The 19675-nt window shown below is 49.1% G+C and overlaps 1 protein-coding gene and 1 pseudogene across 1 annotated transcript in view; both read right to left on the reverse strand.

Annotated features, from left to right (window-relative positions):
• Positions 1-4407: 4407 nt before the first annotated feature.
• The window catches only part of FSCN2 (fascin actin-bundling protein 2, retinal), a 37662-nt gene continuing 22394 nt past the window's right edge, over positions 4408-19675 (reverse strand). Inside the window, exons 4-5 of the mRNA XM_073682565.1 lie at positions 7404-7571; positions 4408-5090 (exon numbers count right to left, since the gene is read on the reverse strand). Of these exons, the coding sequence (XP_073538666.1) occupies positions 4885-5090; positions 7404-7571 (374 nt within the window). The 3' untranslated portion in view covers positions 4408-4884. The remainder of the gene's footprint in view (positions 5091-7403; positions 7572-19675) is intronic.
• Positions 12200-12361, reverse strand: LOC141151313 (U2 spliceosomal RNA; annotated as a pseudogene).

The following is a 19675-nucleotide window of genomic DNA, read 5'->3' on the forward strand; positions in this document are numbered from 1 at the left end:
GGTGCAGACTAGATGAAGTGGCGACAGCTAGTTACAGATTACATGCAGACCATGGGTGTATACAGATTACATGCAGACCCCGGGTTTATACAGATTACATGCAGACCCCGGGTGTATACAGATTACATGCAGACCTTGGATGTGAACAGATTACATGCAGACCAAGGACGTATATAGATTACATGCAGCTCCCTGCTTGTATACAGATTATATGCAGACCCCTGCGTGTATACAGATTATATGCATATTCCTGTGTGTATACAGATTACACGCAGACCCCGGACGTATACAGATTACATGCAGACTCTGGGTGTATATAGATTACATGCAGACCACGGGTGTATACAGATTATATGCAGACCCCTGTGTATATACAGATTGCATGCAGACCCCGGGTGTGTACACATTACATGCAGACCTTGGATGTGAACAGATTACATGCAGACCTTGGATGTGAACAGATTACATGCAGACCAAGGACGTATATAGATTACATGCAGCTCCCTGCTTGTATACAGATTATATGCAGACCCCTGCGTGTATACAGATTATATGCATATTCCTGTGTGTATACAGATTACACGCAGACCCCGGACGTATACAGATTACATGCAGACTCTGGGTGTATATAGATTACATGCAGACCACGGGTGTATACAGATTATATGCAGACCCCTGTGTATATACAGATTGCATGCAGACCCCGGGTGTGTACACATTACATGCAGACCTTGGATGTGAACAGATTACATGCAGACCTTGGATGTGAACAGATTACATGCAGACCACGGGCGTATACAGATTACATGCAGACCCTTGTGTGTATACAGATTACATGCAGACCCCTGTGTGTATACAGATTGCACGCAGACTATGAGTATGTACAGATTACATACAGACTCCAGGTGTATACAGATTACACGCAGACCCCGGGTGTGTACAGATTACATGCAGACCACAGGCATATACAGATTACATGCAGACCACGGCCGTATACAGATTACATGCAGACCACGGCCGTATACAGATTACATGCAGACCCCTATGTGTATACAGGTGCGTACGGATTACACGCAGACTATGAGTGTGTACAGATTACATGCAGACCACAGGTGTATACAGATTACATGCAGATCCTGGGTGCATACAGATTACATACAGACCCCGGGTGTACAGATTACATGCAGATCCCGGGTGCATACAGATTACATGCAGACCCCGGGCGTATACAGATGACATGCAGACCTCGGGCGTGTACAGATTACTCGCAGACCCCAAGTGTGTACAGATTACAAGCAGACCCCAAGTGTGTACAGATTACACGCAGACCCCGGGCGTGTACAGATTACACGCAGACCCCGGGTGTGTACAGATTACACGCAGACCCCGGGCGTGTACAGATTACACGCAGACCCCGGGTGTGTACAGATTACACGCAGACCCCGGGTGTATACAATATGCAGGTTTATGGCTGATAGTAAGACTATAAATATAGAGGTTTCTGGTTACAGGATTACAGTTTGCAGCACATAAAGGGTTAAGTAAATTCTATTGCAGATGAGAAAAAAAAAGAAGCCTTAGTTCCTCTGAGCCAAAATACTAGTGGCCATAAAGGGACTTCCAATTTAGGGAAGGAGTTTAAGCAGTGGGAGGGCCCGGACTGTGAGAGCAAAGGGTGCGCTCCTCTCATCTCCCCACATATGGTAAAGGCAAGGTCTGGTCCACCACTGGGACTGACCCTCCCACTGCATGGCCATTGTGCAAAAGAGGACAGGGGTGACGGTGCACCCTCAGCGCTAGCCTGACCGCAACTCGGGGTGCATTGTGCAATCATGGCGTTGCTGCCGGTTAGACAGTTAATCCCAGGGGTTGAGCAACAAGGACCTAATGACGATTTGGGCCTCCTGACATATGGATTTGATCATTTAAAGGGATTGTCCACTTTGAACACCCCCTTTGTGTGGACAGGCTGCTATTGGCAACCAATCATTATCCTACCCCCATTGCAATCAATAAGCCATTCATACGTATGTTTGCAGGGGCTCTCCACTCTGTCGTATAGGGAGGGGCCCCGTATAGACAAGGCCTTTAAATTCCCATCCTAGTGATAATTATCCATGGATGAAGCCAGCAGCCATATATGATGCTATTAGGCTTTTTTTTTTTTTTTTTAACATTGGCTCATAATTTTAGACCATGATGCTTTGCTGCAAATGCCACATTAATACCTTTCCCAGGAGGCGGGGCTGCCATAAAGCGTCCACTTTCACTGCTGTATGTGGGGGAGGTGCAGTCACAACCACTCTATCCCCTCCTTCTCTTCTTTCCCATTTTTTTGCTATCCTTTAAGCACCCGCCACCCAAACTACAGACACAGCTGCACCCCAAATTCAGAATGCCCATGATTGATCTAGTTAAAGGGGTTGTCCAGGATTCAAAAAACATGGCTGTTTTCTTCCAGAAGCAGCTCCACCCCTGTCCGCTGGTTGTGTCTGGTATTGCAGCTCAGCTCCAGTGAACATGTTAGTTGGCCACATAAATACTTGCAAAATTTTCAGCTTTAGGCCAAGTCTACACAGCAACTTTGTCCGCGACAGCAGTTCACTAGGTGCCGCTATGGAAGGGAATGGTGACTCCTGCACTACTCAGGGCCAAGCAAGCAAGTTGCAAAAAATCCAACCGTCTTGAGTTTTTACAGCCTGCAGGAGTTTAGGTGTCGCAGTGACCCCATTCACTTCCATAGTGCTGCGATGTAGCGGACCTTGGTCGTGGCCAAAGTGGCCTGTAGCCCTAGCCTTAAAGGGCCCTGTATACATTGCCCTATAATATGGGGTCCTTTAAGCATGACGATTAGTCACTGTGGGGGGATTTGTCTCTTTGCTGCTTTGCAAAATGGTTCTTAATGTTCAGTGTGTGTAGAAAAAAAATGTAAGAATTTATTCACAGTCAGGAGGCTTCAGCTCTATAAACGGTGTGACCGCTTGACCCTTCACTTTATTGTGTTCATGTGTCTTTAAAAAAGGGGGGGAATCTATTGTTTGTTTTTTTTTTTACTGTCAGCACCATAAGAGCAGTATAAGCTTCCTTCCTGCCGGAATTAACCCATCCTGTGCCCCTGCACATGCTAGAGAGAAGACGATGCTATGCAGCGCGGGTAGAGGGGCATTCTGTCACTAGATGGCTGTGTCACTTGGGTTGCTCACTTATTAGGGGGCATTATATAACTTCATGGATGCCCTAGTTCAGTTGCCATGGGTTACAACACATTAGGGGGCACTCTGACACTACATGGATGTTCTAGTTTGGTTGCTATGGGTTACAACACACTAGGGGGCGCTCTGACACTACATGGATGCCCTAGTTCGGTTGCTATGGGTTACAACACACTAGGGGGCGCTCTGACACTACATGGATGCCCTAGTTCGATTACTATGGGTTACAACACATTAGGGGGCAATCTGACACTAAAGGGATGCCCTAGTTCGGTTGCTATGGGTTACAACACACTAGGGGGCGCTCTGACACTGCATGGATGCCCTAGTTCGGTTACTATGGGTTACAACACATTAGGGGGCAATCTGACACTAAATGGATGCCCTAGTTCGGTTGCTATGGGTTACAACACATTTGGGGCGTTTTGCAAATGTGGTGTCTCCAAATTGATCGCTATGGGCTACAACACATCAGGCATGCAGTCTGACACCACATGGAAACTTTATTTGGGTTGCTATGGGTTACAGCGCATCAGGGGGGATCTCTTACTATTTAGAGGATCCAGTTTGGTTGCTATGTATTACCACTCTTTAAGAGGAATTCTGGTGCTACTAAGTTGTTCCTGTTTGGTCGCTATGGGTTACAACACATTAGTGAAGCATTCTGACACTACATGGATGCACTAGTTGAGTTGCCATCGGTTACAGCGCTTTGAGAGTGCATTCCGTGTCTACATAGGTGGTTTATTTGGGTTGCTATGGGTTTCAGCACATTATTCGGGACATTTGGTCACTATATAAGGATCCAGTTTGGTTGCTACAGGTTGCAAAACATTTTAAGGGACATTTAATCACTCTTTAGAGGATCAGCTTGGTTGCTATGGGTTACACTACATTAAGAGTGCAATCTATGAGTAAATGGATGCTTTTGTTTGGTTGCTGAGGGTTACAGCATAGTATGGGGTATTTGGTCACTATGTCGAGGATCCAGTTTGGTTGCTATTGTTTACTAATTCACCCATGAGTTATCCCAGTAACCCATTCTTTGTTAAGTCCATGGCTGGATGTATAAATATCTATCATGGTGGTCCCTCATGAGACCCCTCACATCGCCCCTGGTCTTCTGGAGTCACAGACTGAGAGCAACACACATTTAATGGATTTGCCAACAAGTTCATCTTTATTGATTTTATGAATGAACGCAGCAGCACCTCAATTAAAAATGGTATAAAAAAGACCCCCTATCCTGTAGAAGGAGGGACGCTCGCTCTGAACTGTGTATAGCGTTCTCTTAACCCTCAGGGGGCTGCATTGGTGGCCACTTAATTGCACAGTATGTAATCGCTGCAATTGTCCAGCACGTGTCCATTTTTCTTTTATTGGTCCCTCTAAATCATGTTTCGGACAAGTAGAGGCTAATTTACATATCTAAAACTATGCTAATTATAATAAATTATTTAGATAATTACATGCATTTCCCATGATCCTAGTGGGATGTTGTCTGTGGAGGGCCATTGTGTCCATGGGACACTGAACCACAAATTAGAAGCTAGTCACCATTTGGCTCACTGCTCGCTTCTCTACGAACTCATTTGTTGTGCCACACTATGACCCTTGTCCTCGAAGCTGACAATCTAATGTCCTCTAGACCTAAGCTGTGTTTGCTGGTGACTCAGTATTCCCAGAGGGTGGCAGAGATTACAGATTCTGCATCTGCCTTTAGGGTGCCTGCTTGGTCACCACGTAGATATTTGCCATTTTTGCCCTTAATGGCCACACGGTTATATTCTCGAAACTCAAAGAAGAAATCCTCGGACATGTCTCCATCGGAGCAAATCATGCCATTGCTGGATATGTACCAGAACTTCCCTCCCTGACCTATAAGAAATAAAGAAGAAATTTAGTTTTATGAACTACATAAGAAATACAGATACTATACGGAGAAATTATTAATTATTAAATTCACGCTTTTCAGCCAGTCACATTGCACCGCTTGGTGTATAACCTCCAGCCCCTCGCCTCAAGTGTATAACATCCAGCCCCACTGCCCCAGTGTATAACCTCTGGCCCCTCGTCTCTAGTGTATAACCTCCGGCCCCTCGCCTCAAGTGTATAACATCCAGCCCCACTGCCCCAGTGTATAACCTCTGGCCCCTCGTCTCTAGTGTATAACCTCCGGCCCCTCGCCTCAAGTGTATAACATCCAGCCCCACTGCCCCAGTGTATAACCTCTGGCCCCTCGTCTCTAGTGTATAACCTCCGGCCCCTCGCCTCAAGTGTATAACATCCAGCCCCACTGCCCCAGTGTATAACCTCTGGCCCCTCGTCTCTAGTGTATAACCTCCGGCCCCTCGCCTCAAGTGTATAACATCCAGCCCCACTGCCTCAAATGTATAACCTCTGGCCCCTCGTCTCTAGTGTATAACCTCCGGCCCCTCGCCTCAAGTGTATAACATCCAGCCCCACTGCCTCAAGTGTATAACATCCAGCCCCACTGCCCCAGTGTATAACCTCTGGCCCCTCGTCTCTAGTGTATAACCTCCGGCCCCTCGCCTCAAGTGTATAACATCCAGCCCCACTGCCCCAGTGTATAACCTCTGGCCCCTCGTCTCTAGTGTATAACCTCCGGCCCCTCGCCTCAAGTGTATAACATCCAGCCCCACTGCCCCAGTGTATAACCTCTGGCCCCTCGTCTCTAGTGTATAACCTCCGGCCCCTCGCCTCAAGTGTATAACATCCAGCCCCACTGCCCCAGTGTATAACCTCCGGCCCCTCGTCTCTAGAGTATAACCTCCGGCCCCTCGCCTCCAGTGTATAACATCCGGCCCCTCGCCTCAAGTGTATAACATCCAGCCCCACTGCCCCAGTGTATAACCTCCGGCCCCTCGTCTCTAGAGTATAACCTCCGGCCCCTCGCCTCCAGTGTATAACATCCGGCCCCTCGCCTCAAGTGTATAACATCCAGCCCCACTGCCCCAGTGTATAACCTCTGGCCCCTCGTCTCTAGAGTATAACCTCCGGCCCCTCGCTTCAAGTGTATAACATCCAGCCCCACTGCCCCAGTGTATAACCTCTGGCCCCTCGTCTCTAGTGCATAACCACCGGCACCTCGCCTCAAGTGTATAACATCCAGCCCCACTGCCCCAGTGTATAACCTCCGGCCCCTCGTCTCTAGAGTATAACCTCCGGCCCCTCGCCTCCAGTGTATAACATCCGGCCCCTCGCCTCAAGTGTATAACATCCAGCCCCACTGCCCCAGTGTATAACCTCTGGCCCCTCGTCTCTAGAGTATAACCTCCGGCCCCTCGCCTCCAGTGTATAACATCCGGCCCCTCGCCTCCAGTGTATAACATCCGGCCCCTTTGCCCCTGGTGTAAAACATCTGGCCCCTTGTGTATAATATCTGACCCCTCGCTCTCGGTGTATAATATCAGGCCCCTCACCCCTTGTGTATAATATCTGGCCCCTCTCCCTCGGTGTATAACATTCGGCCCCCCGCCATGCCGTTTGCCTTTACTAACATGACAGAATGGCTGGTAGTAAAAAACTCCCTTATACCAGCGCAGTGGTCGAGCAGCTGCATACCGCCTTACATCACCCAGCACAATGCCGAGTGTCAGATGGAGTGGTGTAAAGCCGCCACCACTGGACTCTGGAGGAAACATGTTCTGTGCAATGACGGATCAAACTTCTCTATCTTAGATCTGTTGGACGAGTCTGAGTTTGGTAAATGCCAGGAGAACGTTCCCCCTCGACTGCATTGTGCTGTACAGTTTGGTGGAGAAGTAATAATTCTATGGGAGCATTTTTCAGGGCTCAGCCTCTGCCCCATAGGTTCAGTGAAGGAAAATCTTACGAGATATTTTGGATAGTTGTAGCTTCCAACTTTATTAGAACACAAAGCAAGGTCGATAAAGAGATGGTGGAGTCTGGTGGGAAGAACATGACCGGCCGCACAGAACCCGGACAACAAACTAATCCAACACCTTTGAGATAAACTACACCGGAGATTGCGAGCCTATAGATTTAGAATGGAAGGTCATAAAAGCTCCTGTAGGTGTCCCAATACTTTTGTTCATACAGTGTATGAATACTGATATGAGATAAATAAATATTAGAGATATATAGATAGATATTAGGTAGATATGAGATAGACAGATACACATTACTAGATAATATAGGATCTCTAACCTTTAATTTGGTAGGCTCCGTTATTAAATATGATCTGGAAGACGTCGTATGATGAGCGGTTTGCATCCAGAGTATTTGAGGTTTTATGGTAGCAGACAAATCCCAGATCTCCGCGGAGGACCAGAATTGGTCTGTTGATTAGTTTCAGTGTGAACTCTTCATCTTCACCTGCAGACACATGAAGATCATGTTATAAGTCACAGTAGTCATTCGTCTACACACCCATCAACCTGTCCAGTCATGATGATGGGGAATGGTCTGGAGACCCCAGTGGCCTGCCGACAGACCAATGGTGACCATTGCATAGTAAAATGTAATGACTCAGCCACGATTGGGTGTGGGGAGGGGAGGGTGTGTGTAGAAAAGAAGAGCTAGATATCTATCAAAAGTGTTAGACCACCAGAGAAGTAACTTTAAGAACCCAACCCCTAAGCAAAATCTATAACTTGGCCCCCACCTACCATGTGCCAGTATTTAAAATACTGGTGCCTTTTTATCTATAGTAGGGGTCAATATTATTAAATGAACCTCAATGACCCCACGGAAAGCCACTAAAAAGCCTCATGAAAAAAAACGGTCTAATTAGCAATGTCATGTTCTGTCACCTCGCCTCATACAATACATCCTGCTGAGTAACAGATGTTCCTCATCATTTCCATAATCAATGCCTGCACACTGCCCCCCATAGTCATGGATACACTGGTGAGATTATCCCACCCAATAGAGTGTTTTAGACGCTCTTCACTTTCTTTTGTTTTACCGTTTCTTTAAGAGTCCAGATTGACCTTGTATGAAACCACGATAAAAAGATATTTAAAGGAGATTGTCCAGTTTTGGAAGTGCAAGGGCTGTAGAATGTGACATATCCATAAACTATCCTTTATATCAATGTTTAAAAAGTAACCACTTAAAAGGGAATTGTATTTTAGGTATCGTACACACAATGGTAGAAAGAAATAGATGTGGTGCTTAGTAAAGCCAGGTAAACATGCTACTGGCTGCAGATTTCTGTAATTTGGACTCCTTTCTTTATGGGCATTACTGTTTTTTATCTAGAGCCCAAGATTGTGATTTCCTTTCAGGCGAATAAAAATTGTGCCAAGCAAAAATAGGTGCACAAAGATGCGATCACCACCAAAGGAGTAAGCCCCCAACAAACTTTCATTTGGCTCTCTGGACCTGAAGGCCATAGTGAGGAATAGGTGGCCTCACAATTGGCAAAGTTTGGGGAGACCTTGTCTTGCTCCCAGCATCCACATGGGCTGCCCTCTCGGGGAACTCAGAGCTTAGTCAATATCATCTTTCTTCTGGACTACTGCAACTCTCTCGACTGATCAAACTCCCTCTAACCAAACTTTCTCTTCTCCAATCCATCCTGAATGAAGCAGCCAGGGCCGTATTTCTGTCCAGCCGCCATACAGATGCCTCCACCTTGTGCCAGTCATTACACTTGTTTCTCATTCGCTACAGAATACAATAAAAACTTATCTTTCTCACCCACAAAGCTCTCCACAGTTCAGCACCACCTTATATCTCATCTCTTATCTCTGTCTATCATCCTACCCGTGCTCACTGTTCCACAACTGATCTAAGACTAACATCCTCCATAATCTTAACCTCACACCTACATCCCCAAGATTTTTCTCGTGCTGCGCCGGTTTTCTGGAATGCACTACCCCGGACAATCTGACTAATACCTAGCCCCCTTAAGCGTGCTATAAAAACACATCTCTTTAGACAGACCTAGCACCTCAATTCACCAATGTAACTCTCCCCTGTTCCATCTTTCTAGATTTTACTCAGAACCTGATCCCTCCTATTCATCTGTGTCCACTTCCTCCTTGTAACCAACAGCACTTGGTAACTGCACTTGGACACATACTGGCTGACGACCGGATTGTGCAGCTTATTTGAAATGCCCTATTTATTATAATAATGGCTGGACAGTACATGAAAGGATTTTTTATCTATTGAGTCCCCCCCTATTTCCTTAAGTTTTGAGCAGGGCCCTCACTCCTCCTGTAATGGTATGTGCACACGATGTGGTTTTTATGCGTTTCCGCAGTGTTTTTCCTGCCGCGGAAACGCATTAAAACCGCATGTTAATAGATCTGCCATGTATAGCAATGGTAATCCGCATGTGCTGTTAACATGATGCAGAAATTTCCGCTCCGGATTACCATTGCGGTAAAATCCGCAGCATTACCATTTGTAACGCGATTCCGCTGCGAATTCGCGCCCGTTGACTTGCATTGAATTGCAGCAAACCCGCAGGTAGAATATCTATACCTGCGGAACTGCTGCGTTTCAATGAAAATCAATAGTCGTGGAATCGCGCTGCGGGTGGTACCCAGGTCGGGAGAGGAGGCTGCTACTCCTTTCATCTGACCGCTGCTCTGGCTGATAACAGCGAGAGCAGCATGAATGGGAGGAGCAGCAGTCTGCTCTTCCCAGCCTGCGTGCCTGCGGTATTAAAAAAAAAGAATAAAAAAGTAAAAATAAAAAAATAAACCTTTATACTCGCCTGTCCGGGCCCCCGGTGTCCTCCTGGTCCCCACCAGCGATGCGGTCTCTCCGGCGGCCAGCGGTACACTGCAGGGTGCTAGTACCCATGTCCCCTTCCCTGGCTATTAATATCAGCCCGCAGCTGTCTAGTTTAACCTTTGCTGGTTAGATTTTATAGGGGGACCCCACGTAAAATTTTTTCTGGGGTCCCCCTGTAAACTAGCCAGTAAAGGCTAAACAAACAGCTGTGGGCTGATATTAATAGCCAGGGAACATTTTTTGCTAATGCCCCCTTCCGCGGATACTAATATCAGCCCTCAGCGGTCGGCTTTCCCTCTGCTGGTTATAAAAATGACGTGGGAGCCCACACCATTTTTTTTTTTTTTTTTTCGGCTCTGTGCCCTCAATCCGAACATAGCAGTGCTTTGGACGCAATTTTTTTCTGCGACCAAAACGTTACATTCTATTGAACACAGGTAAATCCACATGTGTTCACTGAACCATGCGTATTTACCGCATTCAATACTTTATAGTGATCAAATTTCTGTTGCGCAGCCTAGCGACTACGCAAGAGAATTTGACATGTTGTGGTCCTGAAAGACGCGCTGCATGTCAGTGTCCACGGGTGAATCGCAGCCTCTGATGCACGCATAGTGGACATGGGATTTCTAGAGATCCTATCCACTATGCTGTAACATCTAGAAGTTGCGGTTTTGACGCTGTATAAACATGCAGCGTCAAATCTGCAGCGGCTCCTGACCGTGGCCACGTACCCAAACTCACGGTGGATTCATATGTACCGACAAAAAAAGTGCGGCATTAGAACACCACGTTTTTGACGCAACATAAATACATTGTGTCCAAAGTGCTGCTGAGTGCTGATCGGGGGACTTAGTGGCTAAGGAACCAGCTGTGAAATGTTAATTATGGGCAGGGAAAATGTTTGCCTAATGGCACCTTCCCAGGCTAAAATTAACAGCTCGCAGCAGTCGCATAAATTACATGAATAGAAATGCTAATGAAGATTGGGTGAATGGGACTAGCTGACACCTAGCTCTTTTGTTTGGTTATGTCAAGGTGTCAATCAGACCTTTTCATGACCAAACTTAATTAAAGTAAAGTAAAGAGTTAAATAAACACACAGACAAACGGTAAACACTTTATTTGAATTACAGCAGATGCATTATTTAATCATTTAAATGAACCAATATACTCACCCCAGTTTTATGGTAATCCAAGGGTTTAAGCAATGTCCCACCAGATAACTTTATTTAGCTCCAAAAAGCATTCATTGATGTACAAAAACGCTTCAAAAAACGCATGTAAAAACGCGTCAAAAACGCATGTAAATCCTCATGCGTTTTTTTCTGCCAAGGATAGCAAAAAACGCTCAGGAAATTTCTGCTTCAAATCTACATCGTGCCCTGTTAAACTATGTGGTACTTGGTGATGTCTTTATTGTTTGCACATGTCCCTGCTTCATTGTAAAGTGCTGCGGAATATGTTGGCACTATTTAAATAAAATTATTATTATTATTTCCTGCTGGAGGGGTGCAGAACTTGATGCCAACACACCCTTCTCCTAGACTGGTCAGGAGTGAAACCACCGCACCCTTCAAAGTCATTTTGAGAAAACCCACGAAAAAAAAATAGACACAGGATAAATGAAATAAGCCATTCAAAGTGTAAGGGAAGAATGAGACAGCCAGATAACTCGGACGGGGATCGCAACGCAATTCTCGGACTGGCTGGCTGCTCTCCTGACCCAAGTGTGACAGCTCCATAGAAACACATGCTGTAACGCTCGGGTCGGGAGAGCCGCCAGCCAGTCCGAGCATTGCTTTGCAAGCCCCGTCCGAGTTACACGGCCGTCTGACGCTTCCCTAATACTGATCAGACTGGGAATTTAAAAATTGCTCTACCTAGCCAGAAGGCCCGGAATAAGGGTAGCTGCTCATGAGAATGAAATTTAAGTGCTGTGTAAGTGCGCCATCACTTACGTGGGGTCCTGCAAACCTGTGAGTTCAAGCACCCCAGGGTCACCATTTCTGGGGCACTACTGCACTTTTGGCTCGCAAGCTACTCAGCCCATAGCTTTGATCCTCGGGGGTTAGGGACTCGGAGCTTGTATGTTCTTCCCATATGTGCATGGGCTCCCTCCCAAATTTCAAAGACATACTGAAAGGGCATTGTGAGTCCCAATGGGGACACAGATGTCTGTAGAGTGCTACAAAATATGATGGTGCTATATTAGCAAGCATAATAAAATAAATAAATATAAGCCACCCTGCGTACATCCCAAAGCTTCCACCCAGTGTGCATTAGTGTACATTAGCTGTACATTAGTGTACAGTGTGCATTAGCTAATGTAAGCTTCCACCTTACATCAGCAAACAAGCCCACTGATAAGAACAGGTACTACATTTGATCTTAGCCAAAACGCCGAGTGGAATTTGGAGCGGATTGGGATATAATTAGTTATAGGACCTGTCTCACTGACATTGACATATACGAGGCAAGAACATATACATTGGGGTTACGCTTGGAGTGATAGAATGATGACTGACACTTGTGTCATAAAACAATGACACACTAAAGATTCTGAAGTGTAGCAATATGGGGTGGTAAAACTATAATTCTTAGGGTCTCACATCATTGACACACTTGAGAACTATGACACAAAGGCACTGGAGGTGGTAGGATAATGATACGCTGACATTGGGTTAGATGATAATGTCATACTGACACCAGAATGATCACACGTGGGGTCCAAAACAATGACACACTGATGTAGCACCCCGAGGGCTCGGCTGCTACAGGGGTATTGCACCTCAAACCAGAGGTGTGATATTCCACTCCCGGGTAAGGGTGGAGTGTGGACCAGGACTCGTTTAGCTGCATGCACCACACACACCCCATTTCCGAGGGACAGGTCAACGGTGCTCCCACTAGACAGAAGTGCAGGCACGACAGCATCTGTCCCTGGCTGGAGTGGGGCGGGGGGTGGAATACCCAGAGGTGTAGGAGCAGATAGGGGTGGGTTTCTGGGCATAGGTAGGAGCCCATTGGTTGCTAGTCACCTGGGCTCGGGTGTCAGAAGGAGGTATATAAGGTGGGCACCATCTTAGAGTCAGTGTTAAGAGTGAGAGGAGAAGACAGGAAGCAGAGCCTCTGCATGGGCTCTGCTCCGCAGGCAGGCCTTAGCCTGAGAGAGAGAAGAAAGAACAGAAAGGAAAGTAAGAAAGGAACTGGAACAGAGGAGAAAGGAGGCAAGGAACACAGAGAAAGGCCCAGAGACACGAGGACAGAAGGAACCCCATATGCCCAGGAGATACAGGGTGAAGGGTTGGCAGAACAGGGTAACGGAACCCAAATTGGTGGAGGCAACAGATTCCTCAGCCAAGGACAGAGGTTGTTACCACATCTTGGTGCGACCCCTCACTACATCCACCAGGAAAGCATACCGCATAGGGTCAGGGAAACCGGAGATAGGTTTCGCCAAGAGAAGGCCCGAGGGAGCTGGACAAAGGTGGGTCACTGGTGGGGACGGCCAGAGAAAGGAGAGGAAGGGAGCCCTGTGCCACGCTCTGGAATTGCCTGGGAGTTGGTCGAGTCCCTTGCCTGGTGAACGCAGCACGGCTCAGGCGGTCCCTCATGTGCACAAGTGACCAGAATAACAACTGTGAGTAAAGCATTGGAAACTGCAATTACAAGTCTCTGTGTTTCATCGCCGCACCAGCACCATCGGTCCTGGGACGCTCACACAATCACTCCCGTCATCCACATTAGCTGCCCTGAGGCAATACTTCTCCCGTGGGGAGTCATCCCATTCCTGGCTGCGCATATAACATCAGCCTCAGCGGTCTGCAGCGCAGCGGCGGTCCCCACTGACCGCAATCCACGGGTGGCGTAGTCAGACAATTACTATACCAATAGACTGCCACTGGTTTGACCACCCTGGGCACGGACCGGGTCGCCGCCACACGGAGACTACAACCCCCAGCATCTTACAGAAGGCCCGGCTCCGGGTATACCCTGCACAGCACAGGCCCAGGGGGCGCATCAACTTTGGCGTAGTCGGCAGGATCTTTACCAACCCTCCACAAGCGGGTATTGCGTGCCTGAAGAAGATCGTACATGTGCCTTGAAAAGAAGTGTCCCGCCATTTCCAGAAGTTTCCCGCCATCTGGAGCCGATTCCCGCCATCAGACGCCATCTTGGACCGTTTCCCGCCATCTTCATCCGTTTTTCCCGCCCTGGCAGAGCGGATGCCATTATGTGCGCACCAAAAGACAGCAGGAAGCCGCCTCCCATCGTGGGCCAGGTCCCAGAATGGCGCCAAAGAAGGAGCCCGTCCCCACCAGCCATGAATGCAGCAGTGGAGATGTCCATCAACGTGGGGGGGCTGCCCCTAAAGGTGATTGTCAGCAGATGCCCCCAAGACCACCCCCCATGGGGGCGGATAGGAAAGAAAACTGTGGGGCCGGGTGCGGCCTGGATCGGTCTGGACCTGCTGCATCCGGAGATGGAGGGAGCAGAGAACTCCACCAGCACCCTGGCCCGCAGCCTGCTGCAAGCTGAGCCACCCTGCAGCCTGACTGAGTTGCTAGCCCAGCTGCCCAGGGACCCGGACAATGCGCGCGCAGCGCTGGAAGACCTGAACAGGAGGATGGTCCGGGCGCAGCAGGATGTGTTTGCCGGGTGGAGGGAGGAGATGGCCCGGCAGCACGAAGGCAGCCAGCGGAGGACCCCGCCGGGACCGGGCAGCGCGCTTACCGCTGGGCGCGGAGAAGAGGGACCAGCAGCTGCAGACGACGCCGCGGAGGAGGCCACGGAGACCGAGGCAGGTAATGGGGACGCCACCACCCCAAGCCCTGGGAACACCAGCCTGCCCTCACCCTCCACTGCGGGACCCGAAGCCCCGGGGGCCGTACCAGACATCATGCCTCCACCGCCGCCAGCTAGGCCTCAGGCTGCAAATGTCACCGCCCCGCGCTGTGCCCTCTGAACCCGGGCGCCGTAAAGCGGGAGACGTCACAGGCCGGGATGCAAGGCCCAGCACACCCGGGCGCCGCTGCCTCACCAGCGCCCCCTACCTTGGCGGTGCCACCCCCGGGCGCGACCAACAAGCGACCACCGGCCTGGTCGCAAGGCCGAGTGCCCCCGGGCGCTGCCACACGTCTGAAGCCCGCGGTGCGACCCCTGGGTGCAGACCTGTACGCCCACCATACCAGCCCGAACGGGCTGCCCTTTGAGTGGCCACCGGAGTTTGCCAATCCCCGTCTCCAGAGAGAACAACCCCTGAGCGAGCCTCTGATCCCGGCCCCGGAGCCTGCCAACATCGCTCCACCCCCTGCCGGAGGATGCCCAGTTTGCATGGGACCCCACCGGCGAGAATCTCATGGGGTTCACCCAGGAGACCCGGGCGGAAGCAGCCCAGCGCCTGAATTGCTGCCGTCAACAGCTGGCCACCTATGAAAGGGAGCGGCGGCAGAGGCGCATCAGGGAGGAGCGACTCCAAGCGCGGAGCAAAAGAGGAGGGCCCGTCAGGACTCCCAAGCCATCCGCGGTCCCCGAGCCACCGGGACCGTAGTAAAGTTCCAGCTAGAGCATGGCTGGGGCTTCATCAGAGACCCGGAGGCTGACATCGACGTCTTCGTCACTAGAAGGGACGTCGAAAGCCACTTGCCAGAGGGACATCACGGCCGTGACCTGTACCCCGGCGACGTGGTCACCTACACCCGGCACAAAGGGCGCAAAGGGACTGTACGCCCTCCATGTCCACCGTCTAACAGAGGAGGAGCTGCGGTACCGCCCAGACATGGACTACCCTGAAGATCCGGACGGGTCTGAAGACTACCCGGAAGAGCGAGGAGGACACCGTTACCAGTAAACGGTAAAATGGAACTGTTCCCGTTTTTGAAAGTGTGGTCCCCGTTGGGACAAATAGTGAACTGTTGACTGTTTAAAAATTGCCCCTAATCCCTAACCAGGCTGAGGACTGTGAGCAGCCATTCTCCTATCCCTACTGGCCGAGGACTGAGAGCGGCCAACCCCTTGTAAATAGTTGCGCTTCTTAAAGCGCCCCCTGCTGGTTTTATACAAAAAAAACGCAACGTCTACCTCAAGACGGATTAAATGGACGGTTGCACCTTTTTCTGGTCGCAAGTTGCACAGCGGCCAGAGTTCAAGAATCTGTTTGAAAATGTTTTACTTGAAAATGTCTTAAATGGAAAAGTTTAATATGCTGCTAAAATAATAATGCCAAAGTTTTATATAGTATTTTAGAAAAGAGTTCCGGTGGCATTAGTAAAATGTTTTATACCAGTAACGTTGGAAAGAAAAGAGTACCTCCCATAAAGGGATGAGTGTTGGTTAAATGTCTTATATGCGAATGCATTCTAAAAATTTGTATGTTTTAAATTGTTTTATTCTTTTCCAGCCCGAGGACGTGCTGTGCTTTACCAGGGGGGAATGTAGCACCCCGAGGGCTCGGCTGCTACAGGGGTATTGCACCTCAAACCAGAGGTGTGATATTCCACTCCCGGGTAAGGATGGAGTGTGGACCAGGACTCGTTTAGCTGCATGCACCACACACACCCCATTTCCGAGGGACAGGTCAACGGTGCTCCCACTAGACAGAAGTGCAGGCACGACAGCATCTGTCCCTGGCTGGAGTGGGGCGGGGGGTGGAATACCCAGTGGTGTAGGAGCAGATAGGGGTGGGTTTCTGGGCATAGGTAGGAGCCCATTGGTTGCTAGTCACCTGGGCTCGGGTGTCAGAAGGAGGTATATAAGGTGGGCACCATCTTAGAGTCAGTGTTAAGAGTGAGAGGAGAAGACAGGAAGCAGAGCCTCTGCATGGGCTCTGCTCCGCAGGCAGGCCTTGTCAGAAGGCTGGAGCCTGAGAGAGAGAAGAAAGAACAGAAAGGAAAGTAAGAAAGGAACTGGAACAGAGGAGAAAGGAAGCAAGGAACACAGAGAAAGGCCCAGAGACACGAGGACAGAAGGAACCCCATATGCCCAGGAGATACAGGGTGAAGGGTTGGCAGAACAGGGTACCGGAACCCAAATTGGTGGAGGCAACAGATTCCTTAGCCAAGGACCGGAGGTTGTTACCACATCTTGGTGCGACCCCTCACTACATCCACCAGGAAAGCATACCGCATAGGGTCAGGGAAACCGGAGATAGGTTTCGCCAAGAGAAGGCCCGAGGGAGCTGGACAAAGGTGGGTCACTGGTGGGGACGGCCAGAGAAAGGAAAGGAAGTGAGCCCTGTGCCACGCTCTGGAATTGCCTGGGAGTTGGTCGAGTCCCTTGCCTGGTGAACGCAGCACGGCTCAGGCGGTCCCTCATGTGCACAAGTGACCAGAATAACAACTGTGAGTAAAGCATTGGAAACTGCAATTACAAGTCTCTGTGTTTCATCGCCGCACCAGCACCATCGGTCCTGGGACGCTCACACAATCACTCCCGTCATCCACATTAGCTGCCCTGAGGCAATACTTCTCCCGTGGGGAGTCATCCCATTCCTGGCTGCGCATATAACATCAGCCTCAGCGGTCTGCAGCGCAGCGGCGGTCCCCACTGACCGCAATCCACGGGTGGCGTAGTCGGACAATTACTATACCAATAGACTGCCACTGGTTTGACCACCCTGGGCACGGACCGGGTCGCCGCCACACGGAGACTACAACCCCCAGCATCTTACAGAAGGCCCGGCTCCGGGTATACCCTGCACAGCACAGGCCCAGGGGGCGCGTCACTGACACTTGGAACCCCAAAATATGAAACATAAGTAGTTAGGGTCATATTGCCACATCAATTACAGACTGATGACAAACTGATACAGGATACATAACACTGATACGGGGGATTTAGAGTAATGACACACTGACACTGGGCATAGAGTAATGACACACTGACACTGGGCATAGAGTAATGACACACTGACACTGGGGGCATAGAATAATGACACTAACACTGGGGGTATAGAGCAGAGACAGTGACACTGGGCATAGAGTAATGACACACTGACACTGGGGGCATAGAGTAATGATACACTGACACTGGGGGTATAGAGCACTGACGCTGGGGGGCATAGAGTAATGACACACTGACACTGGGGGCATAGAGTAATGACACACTGACACAGGGAGTATAGAGCACTTACATTGGGGGCATAGAGTAATGACACACTGACACTGGGGGCATAGAGTAATGACACACTGACACAGGGAGTATAGAGCACTTACATTGGGGGCATAGAGTAATGACACACTGACACTGGGGACATAGAGTAATAACATACTGACACAGGGAGTATAGAGCACTTACACTGGGGGCATAGAGTAATAACACACTGACACTGGGGGCATAGAGTAATGACACACTGACACTGGGGGTATAGAGCAATGACACACTGACACTGGGGGCATAGAGTAATGACACACTGACACTGGGCATAGAGTAATGACACACTGACACTGGGGGTATAGAGCAATGACACACTGACACTGGGGGCATAGAGTAATGACACACTGACACTGGGGGTATAGGGCACTGACACTGGGGGCATAGAGTAATGACACACTGACACTGGGGGCATAGAGTAATGACACACTGACACTGGGGGTATAGGGCACTGACACTGGGGCATAGAGTAATGACACACTAACACTGGGGGTATAGAGCAGAGACAGTGACACTGGGGGTATAGAGCACTGACACTGGGGGCATAGCGTAATGATACACTGACACTGGGGGTATAGAGCACCGACGCTGGGGGGCATAGAGTAATGACACACTGACATTGGGGGTATAGAGCAATGACACACTGACACTGGGGGCATAGAGTAATGACACACTGACACTGGGGGTATAGAGCAATGACACACTGACACTGGGGGCATAGAGTAATGACACACTGACACTGGGGGTATAGGGCACTGACACTGGGGGCATAGAATAATGACACACTAACACTGGGGGTATAGAGCAGAGACAGTGACACTGGGGGTATAGAGCACTGACACTGGGGGCATAGAGTAATGACACACTGACACTGGGAGTATAGAGCACTTACACTGGGGGCATAGAGTAATGACACACTGACACTGGGGGTATAGAGCACTGACACTTGGGCATAGAATAATGACACTGACACTGGGGGCATAGAGTATAGAGCACTGACACTGGGGGCATAGAGTAACGACACACTAACACTGGGAGTACAGAGCAGAGACACTGACACTGGGGGCATAAAGTAATGACACACTAACACTGGGAGTATAGAGCAGAGACACTGACAGTCAGGGTAAAGAGCAATGACACACTGGGGGCATAAAGTAATGATGATAATGACATGAAATGAGTAATGAGATGAAATCCACACAAGGATCTGGTTAGAAAGGCTGCATTCACACATCCTTGTGTCACAATCCGAAATTTACAAACCGGCCACTAGTCTCCTGACCCAAACATGACTGGCTTCTATACAGTGGGTACTAAAAGCGTTCAGACCCCTTTAAATTTTTCACTCTTTGTTTCATTGCAGCCATTTTTTTAAATTCTAAAAAGTTCATTTTTTCTCATTAAAGTACACTGTGCACCCCATCTTGACTGAAAAAAACCCAGAAATGTAGAAATTTTTGCAAATTTATTAAAAAAGAAAAACTGAAATATCACATGGTCATAAGCATTCAGACCCTTTGCTCAGTATTGAGTAGAAGCACCCTTTTGAGCTAGTACAGCCATGAGTCTTCTTG

The sequence above is a fragment of the Phyllobates terribilis genome, unplaced genomic scaffold (genome assembly GCF_046119375.1).
Source record: "Phyllobates terribilis strain yellow unplaced genomic scaffold, ASM4611937v1 Scaffold_5__5_contigs__length_657084704, whole genome shotgun sequence".
Classification (NCBI taxonomy): domain Eukaryota; kingdom Metazoa; phylum Chordata; class Amphibia; order Anura; family Dendrobatidae; genus Phyllobates; species Phyllobates terribilis.